This window comes from Etheostoma cragini, chromosome 13 (assembly GCF_013103735.1).
Source record: "Etheostoma cragini isolate CJK2018 chromosome 13, CSU_Ecrag_1.0, whole genome shotgun sequence".
In the NCBI taxonomy this organism is placed as follows: Eukaryota; Metazoa; Chordata; class Actinopteri; order Perciformes; family Percidae; genus Etheostoma; species Etheostoma cragini.
Genome location: NC_048419.1, coordinates 10,674,869 through 10,698,760, shown reverse-complemented (window position 1 = coordinate 10,698,760; position 23,892 = coordinate 10,674,869). Strand labels below are relative to the sequence as shown.

Sequence of the window (23,892 nt, the reverse complement as noted above, 5' to 3'; positions counted from 1 at the left end):
CCAGGCATCTTTTCTTAGAACTGCATTTGTCAGAACCCAGAGAAATTTTCTAAAGCTTTAAAACACAGCACACCCCAAGGAAATTTGAGGATTAGTATGAAGATGAACTCTGAACAGGTTCTTTTGATTTAGGAATTCATTGATGTGCTGTCACGTCCCGTCTATTACACACCATGTCTATATGCCTTGTGCGTCTATATTAATTTCTCAGTTTACATAGAACACACTAGCCTATGTAGTCCCACACATGAAATAATCCAGCCAATGGCTAACCTAATGTAGCTATTTGGGGATTTATTCAGCTCATACATGAATTGTCTTTTCTTCAGAGCAGCAGGTGATGTGACGTGAGGCACATGAAATGGTGAATGACTTGGAGCTTGTTAGGAAGGATTGAAAGGACTGAATTCATCAGCTGTAGGACGTCTTAATGAATCACTTTTACACCCAAAGGAACTCCTTATAGGCCATGTCAGCTAAACAGATCTGAAAAGACAAAAATATTAATAGTATTTAAGCTCTTTTTCGCCATTGATGTAAAACATTGTGACCTTACACAGAAAACTAATTATTTACTCAATGCTGCCATTGTACAAATTATATGTAAATGTTTTTGATTAACCCAAAGTATTTGTAAGCAATGACTCACCACCAATGGTATTATTACGTTCATTTAAAATAACCCAAAACATATTGAAGATCGTAGGAAAATGGATAACTGTATACGCTTTATTCAAGATATTACAAAACTGAACACACATCAGGAGGGAAGGAGCAGCACGGGGAAACATACACAGTGCTGTCATGGTGCTATGGTGTTTTTAATGATCAGGGTAAAAAGAACCAACGACTCCAATTTCAGCAGGGTGTCCACGCTCTAGGCTAATTAGTTACATGACAACAGGATTAGCAATGCTTTTACAAAAGATTGGTCCTTTCATTATTCTTAATGAAACCACCTGCGACTCATGGCTCAGCACACTGGGGGCAGTGGGTGAAGATGACATTGACACTTCATCAAAAAATGTCTTTATTCTTTTAATGGAGAGTATTTCCTTCTGTAATCATAAGGTTATGAATCATAATTAAATTATATTTTTTTCAGCTCAGATATTTACAAAAAAATTGTGGTAATAGAATTCCCATTTCGTAACAATTTGCCCATGATCATATATGACAATAGTTGGAAAACCACAATGTTATCACGATACTTATGCCACCATATGATATTATTGAGATTTTAAACATTTATAACCTTTTTTCCAACATCAAATTTTTTCCCAATTTTAAATGATGTCCCCAAAAGGAAACTTTGTCAACATCTGTTTTATCTAAAAAGATACATTTCTCTGTTTGTTCATCTCACGTCAATTTTATTGCTGCAAAAGGGAATTGTCAAGCAGACAAACTAAATAAAAGATCGATACTTGGGGTCTGTGTATCGATACAGTATTGCCACTGAAAATGTTTTGATACTATGCTGTATTGATTCCCCCCCCCCCCCCCCCCTCTAGATAATAGGACATTATTTTCTAGGAAGTGGTACTTCATTTTTTTTTTCTCATTTAAACACAACCGTGGCACCACAGTCCGGTTTTAATATCATTTAATCTTCCACAAATCACACATTAAATGCAGCTTTCCACAAAATGTGTTTCAAACCTGCTTGATACACAAAAATCATAATTGACACTGTACATTTATTTATGTGTGATAAACCAGGCACATTCTAAACGAAAAAGAAAAAGAATAATTTGGGGATTATGTCTTTTCATTTGTTAACAGTCTCAAGGACATATAAAGCAAAACAAAAGTACAAAGTCTTTTGGAACATACTACAAAAAGAAAAACAAACATTTTACTATACAGACTATTGCCAACGTGTCCCAATCAAATGTTGATAGCGTTAAGTCTTTTAATTAATCATCTGTAGAATATAAAGATGGAATGTTAGGATTTCAGAGTCCTACTTATTTTTCTCTTTCACACTAAATACAACTTACTGAAAAACCCTTAGACACAGACTGTGCAGTGTTTGCTCTGTTGTATGCAGTTGTGGGTCCCCTATTTGATTTGTGGTATTGATCAAGTTGAGGTGATACATTAATTGATAAAAGAATCCTCAATACATCTGGAGCCCTACATGATTATTCTGATTTCAGATTTTCTCTGACTGTAGTGCAGCAATAGAAAACAAATACACAGTAAACACTGCTCACAAACCCATCTAAGCGAAAAGCGAGTGTGGGTAAATTTGTACAGTGGTAAAAAAATGTCCACACCCGGTAAGGTTATTATTACACTTCTTTTTTTTTTTTTTTTTTATTCCAGTTGTGAATATACAATGTGAGACCAAGGTAAACGCTGTGCATTTATCTGGAGCAGTGCAACAGTTTGGCTGCAACGACTTTTTAAGGTTTCTACTCGTACTGCTCTTTATGTAATTTAACAGCGTGGACCCCATCTAGGTCATTTTATTAAAGAGAGAAACCAAATCTAATTTGACAGCCGCTGAGCTTGTCCAAACTTTCAGGTGCAAATCAAGCCTGTCTAAGCTGTCTGTCTGTATCATTACTAACATTACAAATGTGGAAACAAAGGCTGTTTCTCTTTTTTTCGTCACCACAAAAACATATGTTGAGCGCGTTTACAGAAAACACAGGGACAAGATCAAATCTTTCTAACCAGTAGTTTTAAATACTGGCTAGATAGAGGAAAACAAAAGGAGTGTGAATTCTGTCCCTTCAGTTTCCAAACATTTAACATACACACGTGCATCAAGGCCAATGTAAGACAATGCTCTTTTTTCCTAAAAATACCTCGAGGGTCCCATGATTCAACATGTTATCATTCTGTGGTATGTATAAAAAAAATTGAAAACATCTATAAATATTCGTGAATCTATATTTTACTGATTCAAACAAGGTAAAACAATATATAAGACCAACTTCAGTTAATTCTCACTGTGGAATTGATTTACAATATCGACTGACCTTTAATTTGATGCTAGAAAACCTGAGTTTGTTCAACTCGACAAACTGGATAAAGCTAAAGATATTTTTTCTCAAACTGACCACACAGTATTATCAATAACAATGTAAAAGCAGCAGAAATGTATGGCAGTATTGCTAAATTCTATTATAGCGTAATTTACTGTAGAATTTGAGTTAATCTGACATTTCAGAGACCTTAACTATAGCTTGAAAAAATGTTTTTAAAAAAAAGACCTAAATGGATTAAAAGATAGAACAAACATTTCCTCTCCACTTGTTCAGAAACAGCTGGTAAAGACTGTCAAATATAAAGCAATTAAGATTCAAACAATAGAGATTCTTCATACTGCACTTACCTTACAAAGAGAACCTTGAACAGTGGGAATTTTCCATTGTGGGAATAACAAAGGATTGTGAATCTTGAATCTAGAAGATCTACTTTAGTGTGAACACAGAATTAATTTGGTGTAGCAACACAAGCTTTACACTCTTATTTAAACAGCACATTAGATTTAAGAGGCCCATTCTTTTTTTGCAGCACTATTGGTTAGGTTGCGTGGCATGTTAAATAATTTAAAAACATGCTTTAAAACAGGAGGTCTACAGACACATTTAGGAGTATTGGAGGGAACATGTGTATATTAGTGGCTGGATGCTCAATGCTGGATTTTGGTAAAACTCTTCAATACATATGCTGCGTGTGCTTCGACACTAACAAGTAGACCTCCTCTGGCTACTGGGTAAAACATTCTGTTATAATAAATGTGTTACCACAAATCTGCAAACTATTTTAAAGTACAGTGGGATAGCACGCCTGATGACACAAAGACCCTTTTTAGGTCAAACTAAGTAATCTTGTTGCAGCTATGGTCCAGGCATCAGATCTCCACTACATCCCTACCAGCTGAGCGAGGTCGTCATCAGTGTGGTGCCTGTCTTCTCCTGCGTCCTCACTGTCTGAGTCTGTGTCGTCTGTGGGGGATTGGTAGCCTTCATAAGCCAGGATGGGTGAGTCGCAGTGTGGAGGGGAGGCAAGGCACTGGGCAGTAGTGGTGGTGGCCGAATAGGCCCCTGGGCTCCCTGAGGGGGACGGTCGGAGCAGAGGCGTGCGCTCCGAGTCTGCTTCGCCCCCCGTTCCTTCTTCCCCCCCACGTCCTCCGGTTTCCTCCTCAGACTCGGACTCGGAGTGCTCTGCGTTGCTGCGAGTAACGCGCTGTTTGCACACAGGACACGTCTTCTTGGTCTGTGTGAGCCACGGGTCCACACACTTGCAGTGGTAAGCTGACAAGCGGAAAGAGTGGCGTTAGCAACAAGGACTTCAGTGCAGGAGGAATTGGCAATTTAAAGTTCGGAGGAAAAGGGATAATGTTGCTTTATGAACATTTTTGATCACTTGGAGTACAGTATTGTGCTTTTAAAGACGCAGTAAGTAGGGTTACAAATGTTGACTTGCAAGGGAGGGTATAACCATGTACTTTGTGTTCAAATAGTACAAAAGCTTATTGCTGCAAGAATGGTAGATGTGCACATTCTGTACATCAATAGAGGTATTTTGCACTGCAACATATAAAATCAACAGTAACATAAAATATTTACCATGTGAACAAGGTAATACTCGCAGCTTGTCACCTTCTTCATAATCATCCAGACAGATTGCACACACATCATAGTCGTCCCCTAAAACAGAAGAGAAAAGTTAACGATTTGAGTCATTCAAATAGAAAAATTGAAATTAAATAAAATTGAAATATAATCTATTTCAATTCATAACATTTCATCTAAAGAACCTGTCCGATAAATGAAAGCTCCACAAATACAGACTTCAAATTCCCATGAAGTTAGTTCCAATATTCTTAAAAACATACTACAGTGCCATTGTGTTACCTTTCCTGAACTTGTGGGTTGGAATCCGCTTCAGTTGTTCCTTGGACAAACGATTTTTCATCAGCCTTTTTCTGTACTGTACACATCGAATAATCTAAACAACACAAAAAGACCATGTTACTTATGGCATGAGAATTACACTGACACTCAACATGTGTGAGTTTGTTTATTGTCTTCTAGTAGGACCCCACCGCTCATAGTAAGCAAGCAAAAATGATTTGGAAAATAGGTTTTCAGATGCGTCTACTGAATAAATATAGCATATAAGAGGATAGTTAGCAGAAGCTTTGCTGTAAAGCAGCGTATTCAAGGCTTGCCTCTGCTAAGCTTGCTTATAATAGACTTATCTTTGGAACCTGGATGACTAAACAAACACATTGTATACCGTAATTATTGCACCACAATTATTTCTGTCCAAAAAGGTATATGGTTAGAATGCAAAACATAATAATACAACACCTAGGGAAGAATCATATAATATGCATACTTACCAAGACGACACACATCACTAGAATGATCATGCCAACCACTCCAGTGAATGGAATAAGGTAGTATGAGAGTGGAAACGCAAACTCCGGCTTGAGGATCACATAGGCCCTGCAGATACCAACATTATCATAAGCACTAGTGCTGAAAAGGTCAGTATGTATTGGTCTGTGCACATCTTAATGACTGTTAAGGTTTGGTTCTGTCTAGATTATATTTAGTTTGAAAACTTCTTTCATACATTTATTTCTGAAAGCAGTGAAATGGTTTTACATACCCTTGTTCTGGAATTATGTAATTCCTGAGAATTTGGGAGGCATAGTAGCTGGTGAATACAGAGGGGATCCAAATTTCCTCTGCAATAGTGTCTAAAAAGAAGAAGAAAAAAAACAAGATTTTAATTTTAGCCATTTTATCAATATGGTGTGAATGTGTTAAGTTTGAAATATAAAAGAGAATTACCATTGCTGAAGTTCATATTGAGCAGCGTGTCGGAGTACATGTTGTGAACGATTACAGCATTGTATCCAGCCTGCTGTGCATGCAAGACCTAAAAAAACAGTTCCACATATTAAACCAGTTTTCCTCACAGAGACTTAAACATACTTAATGACACTCAAAACATCACTGACCTTTATATCAAAATTGCATTCATAGCGTCTGATGAGAGCGATGAATTTGGTGGTGTTGGCATCATAAGATAGTGGCAATGGAGGGGGAGGGTCTATTGCTGTACAGCCATTGAGTGGGCGAGACGCCACCAAAATTCCCTTTCACACAGAGAAAAAAAACATCATTACAAAAAGGACAATAACCTCTAATTTTCCTGTATGCACCCTTTCTCCAACAATCTGCTCTTACCATTAGTCCATCCTTAGGAAGTTGGGAGCCAAAAAAGGCAGGCAGGTCCTCAAACAACATGGAGGTCATATTGCTATAATGCTGCAAAAACAACATGTACATAAAATAATTGACATAACCTCCGGGAGAATTTGAGGAATCACATTTCTAGCTAAAGCCTAAAGATTACTTACAGCATAGATATAGGCATTTGTGGGTAAGGGAACCAGTACGCTGCAGAAAACCACTATAATGATACTCATCCGAGCTTCTACGCGCCACACACCAAGGGGAGCCATCCTTGGTTGCACTAAACTGTGAAAAACATAGAACAGTAAAACACATCATAATCAAGAGTCACATCCAGAAAAAATTATTTAGGTCTCAAGCTGGAGGTAATCTAGCAGTTTGGTTACAGCCTGGCATTAACATACTATTGCAAATAGTCAATTTAGGTGGTAAAACCTTGTAAATATCCACATTGTTACAAACAAGGAACTGTAAACTGGCTCACAAGCATGCGCTCTATTGTAATGGACTCGCAGAGCAAACCTAAAATGCTATTTATACATGTCAACGTAGTAGTGTAGATGCAGCTTAAACCAAATACTTTTGAAAGTGATTCCAAAGAATTTCTGACAGGGGAAGAACTTCCACTCTCTCGATACTTCCGGCTTCTGATCTGGTTGCAGTTCTACCAGAGTTCCACTGGGGGAGATTGCAGGGGAGTGCAGAATAAATGGTGTTCTATGGAGCTATACCCCTCAAAATCCACTTTTCTCAAGATATAATGTTTTATCTAGTAATTTGAATGTTGCATTTTAAAGGGGATTCTAAGAAAATACACACTGCTGGTTGTAAGTTGCTTTTTTGTTCTAAAAAGCCTTGTCGACAACGTCATCCACATTGTACGGCCAGAGATACTGCTTTACGGCAAGCTCGGAGTCACGTCCTTTGCTCTCTCACAGCATCGACAACGCAGCTGACAGGTTACGCTCTCCTTGTGAATACACGTGCTACAAAGAGGTTGGCTAATGTTTTAAAGACCACTCCGAAATATTCACTCTAACATTCTGGTTCTGCTTTGGATGTCATCAAGAGGGATCGTAATCAGTCCTTCAATGACCAATCAGCATTCATTAGCAGAATGCAAGCGTGTTATGGGCAACGACGACTTAACCTGTAAGAAGTTGAAAGGACATAAGTATTCGTTCAGTCAACTTTCAAACTATAATCCATGATGAACTTGCAAAAACTACAATCAAATCTGAGATGTCTCAATGGCAATCAGGAGAAAGAGACCCATTTAGCCATCAAGCTCCATAGAGTCCAATTTATTTTTCACTTGCCTGCAAACTCTGGTGGAACTGCAACCAAATTCAGTACAATGGGGCTAAATAGGGAGTGAAAAGGCTTTCCGTAGACAGGTTTAGTGATTTGGTTACTTTGTGAGACTAAAAATACCCTCTCAAGACTATGGTTGTTATTGTTTTACAAACAAAAGGACATATGCATAAAAAGATTGTATTGACATTTAACTGCAGGTTTGCTTAGAAATGTATCAACTATCTGCAAAGCAATCCCTTTAATGTAGTTATCTGCAGTTGGTCTAAAATATCACTTAAGTGATTATGTCTTGTGGAAAAGTTAATACATTACTTTTTCTTGGCGTTAACATCTTATGGCTTCCTCTTAAAATGAAGTCTTTAACTAACCAGCTGGTCTCTTAATTCCTCTATTTTTGTTACATTCAATTTCCTTCCTTGGCAGAACTGTTTGTTGTAGTGACACTGCAACCTTGTTGGTTATTTTGGATACAAATGTAGGCAAAATAACTGTGGCAAAATAATTGGAGTAATAAAAATCAATACTATAATAACTATAATTCAGTTCAGTAATTCAGCAATAACCTACTGCCATTTAAAGAGATACCAACAGAACAAGACAGATAGTCTCAAATTTTACAATTGGAGTTTGAATAAGCAAAGCCGGACCAAAACACTATTTGCATGTGTTGGCCCTCATGTAAGCATAGAGTGCTAAACGCTTCTTGGCCTCAAAGCAATGTTAACAATGTTGTTTTCTTATACATCTATCTAATTTGTGTACAGAAAATCGAATTTAAGAAGCAAACATTATGATCAGGTAAAATAAGTTCAATGCTCAGGTGATTGGTGCTTGTAGACAATATGCTAGCACAACAATTATGGACATGCCCACTTGTCCTGGGTACTATTCTGTTTGTCGGTTACTTTATGGCACTAGATAGCAATGAAGCCAAAGTACTGCCTCTTGTGTGTAAAACACGCTGTCTGTATGTTAAATCAACGTAACACATTTTGTGGCGTAACAGCCTAACGTTACAGGAAGTTAGTGGAAAAAGAATCTGCAGCTTTTGTTGCTAAACAAAACATTAGCTAGTTGTGTAGCTAACGTTAGCTGTTGTTTTCTCATCAACTTCCTCATCAACAACTTGACTTAGCTAGCTAACGTTACCGTACTCATGGCAGGCGATTAGCTATAACGTTAAATATTGTTACTTTTATTGTTATATATGTGACTTCTAACCTCCGGTATTGTTTATTTCCTTTCAAAAAACAAAAAACAAATAAACAACATATCAAAAGTAATTGGGGTAATGTGTAACTTAGTTAGCTTGTAACATTACGTACCTTTTTATCCTGCTAAAATCGGCACCGTGAGGGTTGTAATCTTAACCTCAGTCGTCTCACTTGGGTTTCTCACATGTCGTGTAAGAACTATCAAATTAGTTGTTCTGTACGTCTAGCTACTTTCTCGACAATCGTATAATTCCACAAGAAAAAGACAGGAGGGATTACCGTAAGCTATCTAGCTAGCTGACGTCTGGCTAATGTTAGCAGATGTTAGATGCCAGTTAACATTACGTGGCAGATTAATATATGCCTTCTTTGTGGTCCATGTGCATCACTATCATACACGGTTAGTAGTATATAAACAAATAATATGTTTGTCCACCGTGAAGGAGACACTTTGCCTGTGTGCTCGATTTCTCAAAGTTACGTTAGCTAGCTTGCTGTTAGCTTTGTTTGTTATTGCTTCTTTTCCCCTGGCTTCCTCGAGTTCTTAGGCAGATTGACTCCCCAGCATCCTGACCCACAGCGCCACCAGCGGCCACGAGGACGACCTGCAATGAACGGAGTGCCAACTAAAATAGCTATCCACGCAATTAACCAAAAATTAAAGGATTGAAGGATCTATGGAATAAATTATGTTATTATATTTTAAAATATCAGTAATAACAGGAAATGCGCATGAAAAAGATATTTCACATGATTTCAGGCTGCATTTCGAGAGGTATGAACAGATTCCAATCATTCATGCCAGTATCCACAGGTCACATAGCTGAATTACCTTTTACTCAGGCATGTCAGTTTCAAGAGATTGGGTCCCTTATAGAAATCATGTGAAAGCCCATGAAAATAAGAGATGGCAGAACAACTGCAGCAAATAACTTCAGTCATCAGGCCACACCCCCCTCAAGTTGTATAGTCACAGTTTCAACTGTTGTCGATCTGAGGCATTGACTGTGTAAAACAAGAATTTGGGGATATTTCCCCACTAGGGAATATTGAATGTTTTAAACACACACACACACACACACACACACACACACACACTTATGCATAAACAGCTATGGGATACATGCAATGTTTTAATTCAAAACACGTCTTTGGGGTGTCTTTTGGATTATTATCATTGCTGTTCATTGCACACATATTCTCTATACTCTGAACTTTTTTACATATCTTTGACAATATTTTGCACATTCCTGCACAAAACTGTTCAAAAGAAATATTATACGTATTTACATTGTATTTTTTCACATCTCTGTTATATATTTTCTATAGTCTAACGTGGGGCATAGCACAGAATTCTGGGCCCTGCAGAAAGGCATTTTCTATGGGCCCCTACTTGCAGCCACAGCTATTCATTCTAGGGTCACCAGACGCCTCCCGTAACGATATCATCACAATACTTATGCCACGATACAATATTATTGCGATTTTAAACATATTTAAATATTCTGCGATGTATTGCAATGTACAACTTTTTTTCCAACTTCTACTTTTTTTCCCAATTTCAAATGATGCTCCCAAAACATTTGTTTTATCTAAAAATATACATTTCTCTGTTTGTTTGTCTCACTTCAATTGTATTGCTGCAAAATGGGACTGTCAAGCAGACAAACTGACCGACACATGTGTAATAAAAGATTGATACTTGGCGCCTGTGTATCGATTCAGTATTGCCATGGAAAATATCGCGATATTAAGCTGTATTGATTTTTTTCCACCACCCCTAATTCTAGCACCCCCTTTGTTGGAAGCCTTAATGGCATACAGGATGCCAGAGAGTGGTCAGTTTGATCTTCAAAACTGTGTTGACCATTAAATGCTACTTATACTAAACATATAACAAACGTGGTCTTTATATGTACACTCTGCCATGAGCCATTACTGCATGATGCAGCTCTGGGGTAGACTTAAACAAAACCCAGTTTTCTTCACTTTATAATTTTTATGTTTTTAAAATTGAAGATGTAAAACTGTTATTTAATTCTAAATTCCACCTTGTACAATGAAGAATAATGATTTTAAGGTAAAATTCAGAGTGAACACAACTAATGTAAGGTTATGAAATGCTGGGGAATCATAAGGACTATCCACTGGTCCTTTTGCAAAGCAGGGATTGTAGTGTAATAAAGCATGCAAATCTAGCTGTCCAGTTATTGTCCATTGTACATTCTAAAATCCAGTGCCCCTGCATTCTTCTTCTCCAATGAAAACATGCCGCTTATTAAATAAGAGCAAGTCTGACAAAAGAAGATGAGATTTGCCATGAAAGTGGTAGTCTTTTGCCTAACAACATGTTTAGCGTGTAAATCACCTTAGTTTTCTATTATTCTGACCAGTATTCCGTTTCATGTAAAAAATACAAAGCAAGCAAGAAAATTTGATGTAGTTTTTTACTTCACCTCAGCCATTTCAGCGGCATTAAAATCAGCAACAAAAAACTACAAGCAGTTAATTTAACATTCCAAAGTCTACTGTGTTATATTAGAGTAAAACGCCAAATATGGCCCTTCACAACAGTGCCTTCTGTGATGCTTCTGGTTTTAGCATGGCTGAATGACATTTTTAAGAGTGCAATGACAGCTTTCATAGAACATGAGACACACAGCACCTGGGAATAAACAAGAAACAATGCATTACAATTTATTAGCATAAAAACTCACAAAATATTCACATACTGCACCTGATCATGAAAACTTACAAGAAGTCTTTTCCGCAGCCCAGAGGTTCAAAGAACAGTTCTGTTGGGAGGCAAACCTTCCTACACACTCCACTTAGACTGGGGCAAGACCAAGGGAATGATGCAGCTTCATTCTCCACAACTGTAATGATGGGAAACATTGTAGCTATGTTTGAGAAATAAATAGCTTCTATATAATCTCTGGAAGCGTACAAATGTGCAGATTGGAGCTACAAAAACAGGCCGAGAAATGTTCTCAAGACTTACCATTTAGCAGGAAGACAACTAAGAGCGCCAAAACAACCACACGATGACAAGACATTCTTGTGTCTGATACCAAAATGAGGATAAGCCTCGGGTCTGTATATTGGTCAAAGGGGAGGAGTGACGATAATTTGAAGCAGCATACTGGTCACTGGGTTTATTATAATAGAATTATAAGAATCTTTAAGAGAACATGCTTTTCTTAATCACATTTAAGAAACTACGGCACTGTGCCAAACCCATGACCAACTGTCGTCATGAGACAAGAGACAAAACATTCCCAAGAAGCTGCTTGTTTTCAAGATGATTCAAAACCCATGCCCATGCTTTCTGAGATTGGGTACATAAACATAGAAGTTCTAAGCGTTAGAGAAGACATTTTCTCATAAATGGTCACTAATATACCTGTTTTTATGGAGGAGAACATTTTGTAAACAGCATTAAAACTTTCCCAGACAGAATAATCTAAGACCACATTTTTAAAACAGATGATTGTAGACTTGAGTAATTGATTTGAATTATTGCATCTATTTTTGAAAGCTCATTTGGGGCTTGACACATTCTTTGTAAAATTGAGTTAACTTAGTTTCAGAGAGGATGTTTAAATGTTTTATCAGGAGTATCTAAAATCACAAAAACCTGCTTACTGTTGGGAACTGTAAATAGTCATCATGTGAATATGTGTGAATTTATGTTGTGCAAAGGGAAGATTAGATTTGAAACTAGGATGTGTGTGTGTGTGTGTGTGTGTGTGTGTGTGTGTTTGTGTGTGTGTGTGTGTAAGTGTGTGTGTGTGTATGAATGACAAGATAAATTCCTCATTTCAGCATAAGTAAGCACATTTGTCTGACTAAAGCTTGCCCAGTAACAGTGTACTATTGTAAGAAAGAAACCTGGTGTACTGTGCAAGGTCACACAAGAGAGACAATGTGTTAACTCCAATGCATTCAGCTTCAATAAAAAGGCAGAGCAGGGGAAGAGCAATTTTGAAGACTAATGAATGATTTGAGTTGCTCATCCCCTTTGCAAAGCAAAAAGACAAAGTCCTATCCGTGAGTGCTTTAATTCAAGAGTTTGAACCTGACACTCACTCACTATTACATCACATTACTGCATCTTATGTGGTGTGGTTGATTACGTAGTTTAGTAGGGTTTTCTTTCAATTATCAATTTAATTAACAATTCCTCTGCCTCACACATTACAACCGTTTTAATTGTAGAGGTGGTGACCCAACAGCAGTGTTCTCAGGGGTCTGGGCACCTGGACATCTCAGGAGAACTGGTCTCAAGTGACAGGCCTAAGAAATGAGAAGAGAAACTGACAGAGTGGTGTGGAAGTTGGCATGTGGTGGTAGCCGTCCTTTTTCAAAGAGATATTACTTAAACTCTCTATTATAGTCAGAAAGTATGCCTTTTACTAAAAACCTGGTTAGACATGGAAAACAGTTTGCCTTCGTTGAGTCAGGTTTTTAACTGACTCAATCAGAGGCACCGGTGTTGGTAACAGCAGGGTGTACCTGCAAGGCTGAGCCCACTACCCATTAGATCCCCCCAAGTGGGGAACAACTGTTTGACATAGCCAAAGCAGTCCTCAACATTGGCCTCTTTAGTCCACCAATGTAAGGAGTGTGGCGTGTAGCCAAGGGTTAGATGGGACCTCTTTTGAGGGGCTACGGTTTACTTCTAAAATAGACATGTATTTTAGTATGTTTAGTGAATAGAATGTACTGTATTTTGGGACAGAAACATGCAGAAAGCAACAAAGCCACCAGGAATTGCTAACACCTCCTACGCTGCTACCTGTGGGCAGATACGTCAAATCAAACCAGTTCATCACTGCGTCCACTGTTGTTGTTGTTGTTTAGGTTCACCAGTAAAATAGAGTAGCTGCTGAATCAAGCATCACATGTACTAGGCTACAATTTACAATAAATGCTTGTCCAGGTTTTAGTAGCCACCTTGCATTGTCTTCCCACCACTTCCACGGCACAGTTCATCTATTTCATATTGGCCCTCTGTACAACCTGCCCCTCACTCGCCACTGGCCGTCACCAGGGGTACAACATGGTGATGGATTTGTGTCTTCTCAGAGAAAACGAATCAAAACCATTCCCTCTGCTCAAGTTGCCATGTTGGTATTTTTCTTATGCATGCTGTTAAAAAAAGCGAATTTAATAATAATAATAATTTGTTTATTAGTCCCCAATGGGGAAATTACTGCACTACACTCTGTGTACACACTTTTTGTTAGTACTCACACACAGGCCTGAAATACACACACATGCTCAGGACCTATACATGGAGAGATGTCAGAGTGAGTGGGCTGCCAGCTGAACCAGCGCCCTGAGCGGTCGGGGGGGTACGGTGCCTTGCTCAAGGGTACCTGGCAGTGCCCAGGAGGTGAACTGGCATCTCTCCAGCCACCAATCCACGCTCCCAACTTTTTGGGTACATACGGGGATTTGAACCAGTGACCCTCCAGTTCCCAACCCAACTCCCTATGGACTGAGCTACTGCCACCCCAATTGAATTGTTTTATGATGGTATAAATAAATGATTGAACAAATTCTTGCTGCGTTTTAGCTCAGAGGTCACGACCCCTCGGACACAGTTTCACCAGAGTTACATCAGTGTTCTCCAAAGGGAAGACATGTACTGTTTTCCTCTCACCCCCTTATCTCTATTCTCAAGGTGCTGTCCAAAGAGGTCTCAACAGACATGTGGAAAAACAGCCGTGTCTAATTGCTTTCTAGGGGAATGGAAACACAAAGTGGACTAATGACCTTTAATCAGTGTTTTTATCCATTTATGGCTTGCATCATCGGTGAAACTTTTGTGGTGTTCAAATTACAGATCTGTCTGATAAGTATAGAACCATCACTTTTCACACCACACATTTTTTTGTACTGCTCTAGACTCAGGCATGAATGTCTAGCAGTTATTTTAGTGGCTAACAGTAGCTTAGATCCGTTTGTGATATGCTGCATAGTCCAGTCTGACAACACAACTGCCTTGCTCAGTCCTCTAGTCTAGAGACCTTGTCTCAGCTAAACGGAAAGATAGTCCAGATACCAGTTCTGGGTCAGCTCCTCGTGATCTGAGTCCTTAATGGCATAATTGGATGAATTCAGGTTTATTTCCATCCGTAGAGCATTCGTGGGAATAGAAGCTGTGCAACGCTTTAACCAAACTAAACTTGTTCGTCCCAAATGAAGCTTTCTGACTTCCCTCTCACACAGGTGATTGGGAAAAGATGCATTGATTGTGTCTTATGTGTGCTTTGACATGTTTTGGAGAAAGCACAGCTTCCTCACTTGGAGTATGGCTGCTGCAGCGGCCATCTTGGAGTCTGCCCTAATGTCTGCCTTCAGTTTGTCTGATTGGTCTGTGGTCAGTTTTGGGTACTCCTATTTTCAGTAAAAACTATTTTGCCTCTAGTAGCATCAGAAAAGTGTGAGAGGCTTTGTGTAATGGCCACATAGCGAGGTGGACTACTGTAGGCTACACCAGGCACTTTTCTGATGATACCAAACTTCAAAGACCTGCTATCTTCAAACTGTGTTACCTAAGTCCAGATGACAAAATATATATGTTAAACATATGAACAAAGCAAGTAGAATCCCAAAGGTCAAAAACTACATGTAGCATTGAGGGATTTGCATAGCCTCTTGTAAAAAATATTTAGGCCTACTGCAATACTTTTGTATGTTAGTGCAAAAGGGACCATATAGGGACTTTAAACTTCAGATATTTTAATTAATATACAGTATGCAAATCATTCACACCCTTTCTAAAGATGCCTAAATCCACATTGTTTGTTTTTAGGGTTTATAACCTCATGTTCACATGTTTACTATTGTGAAGGAGTTCAAAATAAATAACACACTTTGGAAGTTGTGGCTACAAGAAACACATAATGAAAAACTGCGAAAAACACACCATTGGTCCCCATTAAGTAATGTTAAAGGCCACCCATGCCTTAACCAACACACGTGGTGGAGAGTACGGCCACACAGGTAACTGTAATTTTAAATGTGTATTTCTGTACTCTGAACCATTATCATATTAATATATGAAATAAAAATGCTTGGTAACTGAGAAATGATTGCTTGCCTGGGTGACATGGAGTCAAATTGTTCCCAAAACCATAAAGTTTGGTGTAAATTCAATGTGATATTTGGTTCCATTTGGCCATAAAACAAGATAAGATAAGATCATCTTTACTGATCCCACACCGGAGATACAGCAGCTCAAACGTTTAGAGGAAATAAAATAAAGACAAACAATAAAACTGAAATGTAATGAATGTCATAATGCATTTATATTTTGGAGAGTAAAATTGTGTCAAACTCAGTTTTTTTCTTTTCAGAAATGAAACATGGAGAACAACAACACTAACGTTCACAATGACTGCACACACTGGCATGGAAAACTACAAACATGGGCTGTTGAGTGTGTTCTTCCTGCTGTATATTACTATAGTTTTGAATTTTCTGCTAATTACTATCATACACCAAAACATATATTTGCATCAACTTATGAATCTGAGACACGTAAAAGGCCTGTGAAGTGGTGAAAGGCTCAAGTCTATTTCCTACGCACATACGCAAGTGCTGAGTTTTGTGCGTTAGCTGTCATGGGATACAACAGATGTGCTGCCACATGTTGCCCACTACATTACCACAGCATCATGTCTAATTTAAAGACAGGGAAGCTTGTTGCATTGCATCTCTGTGTGAACATGGATCTGGTCAAAAATGAATGGTCAAATGCAGCGTTGTGGGACTTACTTACATATTCTGTTTCTTGTTGGGCCTCAGGTAGTGTTGTTTCCTCGTGTGCATAAATATCAAGAGTGTAGGAAATGATCAAGAAATGCTCTTAACACAAATCCCACATGTATTTTCTTTGCTAAACTACACAATGGGTTCTCTTTTTTAAATAATCCAAACTGGAGTTAACATATATTTTACACTTTGTCATCATTCTATCATTTGTCAACCCAGTGCTGTATGGACTCGGTACACAAATAACAAGAATAAATATCCTGTTTGTTAGATAAATTCCCAACAAGACATTTGGTAAAGGCGGTGATTGTAGACCTAACACAAAGAGGTGGACTCACTAATTCATCACATACCCTCATTTGCAATGATCAACAATCATTATTAAAAGGTCATATAAGTTGACCTGTAACATTGCAGTTGAATACGGGCTCGGTCTGCCAAACTACAGTTTTAATCATTTTAATCATTGTTATGCAGGTTTAGTGTGTTCAGCACAATGCATGTTTTTGATTTTAAACTGTATGCCTACCTTATTAATCTTGGCACTTAACCGCATGTCCTGTAGTTGCATCATTCAGACTAATCAAAGCCTCAAACATTTTCAATTACGCATTCTGGTCCAGGAAGTTGAACACAGGTTTGTGCTAAGCTGTTATGTATCGGGTACAGCTGAGTTTCCAAGTGTGTTGCATGGTTTTGCTCTGAACGCGTCTGAACAGAATGCAGTAGCCTTCACAGCAGCTGCAGCTGTCTTAGACACCATTTCACATTAACTGAAGGGCAGCCAATGGCTGTTTCCTGACTGTCTAACATTACTCACATTACAAAATAATTAAGGAAGCAACAATGAACTGTGCAATTAAAACATAATTCAGAGTCAAGTGGATTGGCAACTGAAGTTCAACTGACAGTGAGGGAAGAGAAAAAACACAGTAAGTCTAGTAAATACCCAGATTTATTTAATCCAATAAATCACCTAGATAGTACCGAAATGTTACCTTATGAGGATCTATCAAGAATTCACAGAACTTAAATTGGATTCAAGGAGATTAAATGATTTATAATGTAACTATTTGTAGAGTTACCCTGGGTACTAATCAGTCATAATAGGAACAAAGTCTACAGTATATGACATATGTTCCTGTATTGTAAGACCTGAGCATGTAGAGAGGGTCAAAGTAATGACGGTGAGTGAAAGGAAGATGGAATTGAAGACTGACTGGAAAGGAGGGTTTCAGCTTGTTGGGGATGACTTTCTGTGCAGTGTTACAGAAAAGCTGAAGGGTTCTCATCCTGTGAAGAAAGCAGTAATATCTCATCTCTGTGCCCAGAGTGTCCGGCAGCATACTGCATCAGTAGATTGGGCATCATGCCACGGTCTAAATCTGATATGACACAACTGTTTGGGTGTGTGAGTGGTTAAGTTAATAACTTGTGTCAAGTTTATACGGTGTGTGTGTAGGCCTTAACAGGTTTAACCAAGCTGGACATAGTTTTTAGTTTACAGTTTGTGCTTTGTTTGCATTATTTTTTGGCAATTAAAACCCTCTTTCTGAAAATCTACCTGTGCTTGCCAAATTGCCGTAGAGCTTGATTTGGTAAAGTACAGCTAACTCATTTGTCTTGGTTTAGTTTGGTACATCTTATCCTATACCCTTTTTCCACTGGCCAAAAAACTCACTTACCACCACTAACATCTGGCTGTGGTCATCAGTGAGAAAGGGTATGATCGTTTAGTTTAGTACATGTTCAGTGCAAGTGTGTTTTACACGTCAAGGTGTATTCTTTCCTAGTGAAAATCTTTTTGAACTCTTTAAAACTGATCACTGCTTTGTGAATTAGCTAGGGAACCCGTGAAGAAGCTCAATGGAAAAACATTCTTATTAGCAGCCAGTGTTTACCATCCCTTTGGAAGCAATTAGGAAGTGTTCTATAAAGAGAGTAAGACTGTACCTGACCTGTGGACAACACCTGGAGACTAGGCTATAGGACTTTGCTGTATAGTGATGAAACTTGTGTAAACACATTGTCACAATTGTTGGCTGATTGGTTAAAAAAATGACAGGAACATCCTAAAAGTAGCATGAAGGTGAAACTTACTCAATCTTCGTGTGAAGGTAAAACATTGCACTGCACATTCTGGATCACTCAGATGCTTTTAAATATGAATTTCTCTGACGTGACATATTTTTATCTATCTGATTACCATGGAATGGAGGACATTAAGCCAATGTACTTCAGCATCTTTTTGATTATATACATGACTATTGTTGCTGAAAATGTTGTGTTAATCGGACTGGTCTGTTATGAAAAAACCCTGCATGAACCAATGTATTTTTTATTGTGTAACTTGGCTGTGAATGGCCTGTATGGAAGCACTGCCTTACTGCCGGCCCTACTGAGCAACCTGCTGTCACACTCATATGAGATATCTTTAACATTTTGTCAGACACAGATCTTTGCCTTACACACATATGGCATCATTGAATTCACAATTCTAGCAGCTATGAGTTATGACAGGTATGTGGCCATTTGCTATCCACTGCTTTATCATTCAGTCATGTCACAGAGAGTTGTTAAACTTATTGCTTTTACGTGGCTGTATCCCATGCTGGCATTTGTCGTTGTTTTAATTTTCACTCTTCGGCTGCGGTTTTGTGGGAGGACCATAGATAAGGTGTATTGTATGAATTACCCGCTGGTGAAACTTGCCTGTACAGATACATCTATTGACAACATAGTTGGCCTGCTTTCTGTAGTTCTATATACACTTCCACAGATCATCATGATCTGTTATTCATATGCGCACATCCTGAGGATCTGTGTCGTGTCGTTCAGCAAATCCAAGCACAAAGCCCTCCGGACCTGCATCCCACACCTGCTCGCGACAATCAACTACTCTATCGGGTGCGTTTTGGAAATAGCACAAAGTCGATTCAACATTAGTCACCTGCCTTACAAAAGCAAGTTGTTTTTATCTCTGTACTTTTTGATATTCCCACCCATTCTTAATCCGGTAATCTACGGTTTGAGTATTCAAATCCTAAGGACACGATTGTTTAAGCTTTTTCGCAGAAAAAGCAGGCAAGTAAAAAATAATGTAGCCAGGAGGCTGTTGGTATGGTGACTTCAAATTGCGTTCTGCATGTTTTTGGGAGGACTGATGCCTCTGGAAACACATGAGCAACCGAATGTCTTGTCTCTCCACGTTGTTTTATAAAATCTGCTCATCTCATTTTCTAAAACAAAACCAAAGAGAATTTTTATTTTTATTTTTATCTCATATGCCAGGTGGGATTCCTGGAGTATTAGCAGACTGAAGCTCAGGCTTTGTGCGCGTATTAAAAATTAGTCCGTTTGTCTGTGATTTCTGTGATTGTAATAGGAATGCTGTGAAGACATATGTCTCAGCATTTAATTTGTTAGGGTTGAAACCGCAAACCGGGAGAACCATTCTATGTTTTTCTGTTATTATTATTATTATTATTATTATATTCATGTTTATTATTATTGCTATTATTAGTTGTCTTCCGCGCCGGCTCAAATTCCAGTGAGCTGGAATGAGCTAGAAACATGAAACTTGGGGGAATAACTGGAAATGATGTGCATGTGCTTCTATAGGAATATGAACCACAGCGGCCACATGGTGGCGCTATAATTAAGGCTTCAAAATGCAAACATTGAAAGGCCACGTCCCCTGCACAGTTAGTCCGATTGACTTGTAATTTCTCAACCAGGTGCAGCTTAATGTGCTATAAATGCAAACTGCAGGTGATATTGCGCAAATCTGGCTACAAATGGCTAAATGTTTGTCCAATGGACACCAAACTTCCAGGAAATCTACATATTGAGCTCACACATACACTGCCAGTCGTATTCAAATTGACCCCTAGGGGGCGCTTTAAATGCACAATAACTGGACGTGACGCAAATCAAGGTTTGAGCTTGGAATCGCAGCTTGCGGCTTTATTAGCAATTGTTTGTGAGTTGGTCATCTGCTTTTCTCAAATCGCGGTGAGCTGGACTGAGCTACATATCACACTGAATTGAAAATAAATATTTTTGACAAATCAGTTATCATCAGTTATCATTTTAAACAAAGTGCACTGCGTGTCCAATCGTTACAACGCTTGGACACACGTGTGAAATTCATTGAAGTGGCTATTGAGACCAAAAAAAGGTGTTTTTTTTAACCCGGAATCGCCGCTTGTGGCTATATTTCTATTTGGTTTGCTGAAATGAATATACCATTGGAACTTAAGGCACAGCTTTGTCTTTCATGCATTGTTCTTCCTGCTCTATTATGACTACGTTTGTTGTAATTATATTGCAATGGCAATTTTATGTTTTATGTTTGAAGGTAATTAATTTTGTTATAACTAAAAGCTTGTGTCATTTAAATGAAAATTTGCAATAATTAATAAAGCACACATTTTCCAGTCACTTCTTGAGATTTTCCTATCATTATTCCATTCTTCCATTTTGTGCTTCCTCTACTGTATTTGTTATATTAATAAATATCAATCAGCAGTATTACAAAAAGGACAAACATTTGATGAGTTTATTATAATGAACTAAACACTTGAAGTGTGCATTGGGTATAAAACTTTACTTACTAAGGAAAAGAGATTAATTTACTAGTCCATGACAGAGCATAGTCAGACTACATGACTGATATGTAGGTTCCTTATAGTTGAAATAATAATCTTCACAAACAATGAAAAACAAATATTTATGTGCCCAATACTGTGCTGTAAACACAAAAAACAATCATATTGAATATTAATGTAGGTTTAAATTGTAGGACCTCTACTACTCTATTTCCAAAAAGAGGCATCAAAGTCTGCAATTTGAGCATAATTCTTATCACAAGACATGATTGCTCTATAAAGGCCATTATAACATCTAAAGAGAAAATATGATATAATATGATAATTATGAGAAGTATGTGCTCTATGTGCTGTATTCTATGTTGCTCTCATTCTATTTGTGAAAAGGATTGCGCAGAGATAAACCGAACTAACTGAATACACAGGAAAAATAATGACACGGTAGGACACTTGAGACCTTTGCAATAGTGTCATACTATGTGTCTGTAATATGTTTATGTCAAACATGATGCACGTCATTATTTTCTTTGTCTGGAGTGAACCTTACCTTACAGCACTGCAGCGCTCCACTGTTTTGAGGATGTCTTTTCAGCATCTTAAACCAGTAGAAACGAAAAGATTCATTCATGTTTCATGCTTACTCCATATTGCATATTTGTGTACATACTTACACTGTTTCCTGTGTTGAGCCTCTTCTGTGTTACTCTTACGTAATTTAACATATCCCACAGAAGAACAATGCCTGAGGCTTCAAATCCACAGAGGGCATGTGTATTATATTTGCATATTATTATCATCCTTTGTTATGCTCCCTGTTAGAAAGAGTGTCTCAAAATAGTCACCTAAAATGTGATTATGAGAAAAACCATTTAACAATAGCTCTCACTTACAGTACGTGGGCCCATGCCATACTTTATTGGATAAAAAAAGTAATGTAGCTACAATGTGGCACACCTGTGCAATGTCAGTCAATTCCCAATGGCATGGTAAAGTGTTTTAGTTATACAAAGCATGCTTGTACATTAAACACTTAATAAATACAGTTATTTCTCTTAACACTTAAAAACAAATCAACTTTTTCAGGGGCAAATTGTAAAATAAGTCTTCAAAACACATTGTGGTGGAGGAAGGGGTCGACACCAGTGTTGTCCAGACTAAACGCACTTAGAAATACAAAACGGTTTTACAAACAATTAGGAAGAAGGCATGCATACAAAAATAGACAACTATTCTAGTCATTCCTTTGTAATTTACAAGTTCATTATTGCCAAGCATTATACTTTGTGCTCCTGTTTTAAGGAATAGCTTGCTAGGTCTTCTCTCGTCTCTCTTGGAAAAGTACAATGTACATTCACAATCACTGAGGCACAGCACTTGATTAACAGCTTGTATAAGTACCCCAAAACATTGTGCACAGTCATTGTTGTTGTAGTAATGCAATATATATATATAGATATATATATATCTATATATATATGGGCTGAGCACTCTGTACACTTACAAACATATTCTTTAATCATACATACATGCATAACAAATGTTGTGTACATCCAAAATAGCTTTTAATTCTTCCAGCAGGCCTTACTGAGCAGCTGTACACACTCCAGCATAATGTTCAAAACGATTCAATAGAAGCGAGGGTAGGTGGCCATGCATGTGAGCAATGAACAACAAAGCTCTCCGACAAGTCTTTGACACAGACACAAAGTGCTTATTAAAGTGCCATAAACCCTGTTGTTTTATCAATGTTTTTAGCTTTTAGTAACAGCCCTCATTTTTAAAAGGGGAGAGGGACACCAAGTCTTTGTGCGCCTGCACGGTGAGCAAGGTTGAAGGAGCAGAAAAAGGAAAAGCGATGCCGAGCCGAGCAGGTAAAGGGAGGTTTGTGGTGCCTTTTATCTCCAGCAAACTGAGGCCGGCTGTGTGAGGCACAGGCGGAGGTGATACGTATGAGGTTTAATGAACACGATGAGCCTCCATGAGTCTACCCTAAAAATCCCAATGATTGGTTTGTGTCTTGAAGAGGAACATTCTGTAAAGAGGTGAAGGTATCAATTAGTAACTAGCCATAAAAAAACACAGGTTTGGAGGGACACAAACGCTCAAAACGTGTTACCTTAAGTGAGCTGTGGAGGATCCGGAGGCGATGAAGCTTGTCATTGAGCAAGGGGTCATTGACTCGGCGGACAAATGAGCGCTTGTACTCCAGGCGGCTGGCTGATCTGTGGTCAGCCGAGGAAGACAGACTGGTCTGCTCCAGAGCCCGGTACAAATCCCCAAGGGAGTCTGCCTGCATCCTGCAGTCCCGTCCATGACCTGGCCAAAACCACAAGCAATCCTTAACAAAGATTTTACATTTAACTGAACTCAAGAATGAGTTCTTAATTATTATTTCACAGTGAAATACATGTGCTTGCATTCGGAGAATTCTTCGAAATGATCACCTTTTTAAAACTGGACAAAGACACTTAGTTTAGAAACTTCTGTAAAATAATCTTAGCAGTGAATCTCAACCATATGAAAGTGTAGCTGCAGCCTCCTTCTGCGCACACAGCCACACAAGCCTGGTGTGTGCCACAGCCCAGCGGGAAATGGCAGAGCCGAAGCTAAGTGGCTCGTGAAGGGACTCAAAAATATAACAAGCTGAAATTGCATGGTCAGTGGCATATCTTAAGTAACCAGGACTTTTTTCTGGAAACAAATGTTGAATTTTTCATGCTGTGAGTATCATAA

General features: G+C 38.3%; 3 protein-coding genes and 1 long non-coding RNA gene across 9 annotated transcripts in view; 2 read left to right on the top strand and 2 right to left on the bottom strand.

Annotated features, from left to right (window-relative positions):
* The first annotated feature begins 1,127 nt into the window (after positions 1-1,127).
* Positions 1,128-1,665, top strand: LOC117955840. Its single transcript, XR_004659136.1, has 2 exons — positions 1,128-1,182; positions 1,522-1,665. It is a non-coding gene; the product is annotated as an uncharacterized LOC117955840 (long non-coding RNA).
* Positions 1,666-2,324: 659 nt separating this feature from the next.
* On the bottom strand, positions 2,325-9,293 carry rnf167 (ring finger protein 167). The gene is made up of 10 exons (XM_034890575.1): positions 8,876-9,293; positions 6,398-6,518; positions 6,225-6,305; positions 5,996-6,133; positions 5,826-5,913; positions 5,641-5,731; positions 5,369-5,474; positions 4,878-4,971; positions 4,590-4,670; positions 2,325-4,274 (listed from the first exon to the last, which is right to left on the bottom strand). The coding sequence occupies exons 2-10, from the start codon at positions 6,500-6,502 to the stop codon at positions 3,883-3,885; spliced, it is 1,176 nt and encodes a 391-aa protein (XP_034746466.1). The 5' UTR covers positions 6,503-6,518; positions 8,876-9,293; the 3' UTR covers positions 2,325-3,882.
* Positions 9,294-18,672: 9,379 nt separating this feature from the next.
* On the top strand, positions 18,673-19,766 carry LOC117955839 (olfactory receptor 142-like). The gene has a single exon (XM_034890577.1). It carries the CDS (start codon positions 18,702-18,704, stop codon positions 19,674-19,676), a length of 975 nt encoding a protein of 324 aa, XP_034746468.1. The 5' UTR covers positions 18,673-18,701; the 3' UTR covers positions 19,677-19,766.
* A 2,273-nt stretch (positions 19,767-22,039) lies between these two features.
* The window catches only part of LOC117955835 (connector enhancer of kinase suppressor of ras 2-like), a 29,137-nt gene continuing 27,284 nt past the window's right edge, over positions 22,040-23,892 (bottom strand). For all 6 annotated transcript variants that reach the window (XM_034890568.1, XM_034890565.1, XM_034890567.1 and 3 more), the window contains 2 exons: positions 23,276-23,475; positions 22,040-23,191 (listed from right to left, as the gene is read on the bottom strand). In XM_034890568.1, coding sequence (XP_034746459.1) covers positions 23,144-23,191; positions 23,276-23,475 — 248 coding nt within the window. In that variant the 3' untranslated portion in view covers positions 22,040-23,143. The remainder of the gene's footprint in view (positions 23,192-23,275; positions 23,476-23,892) is intronic.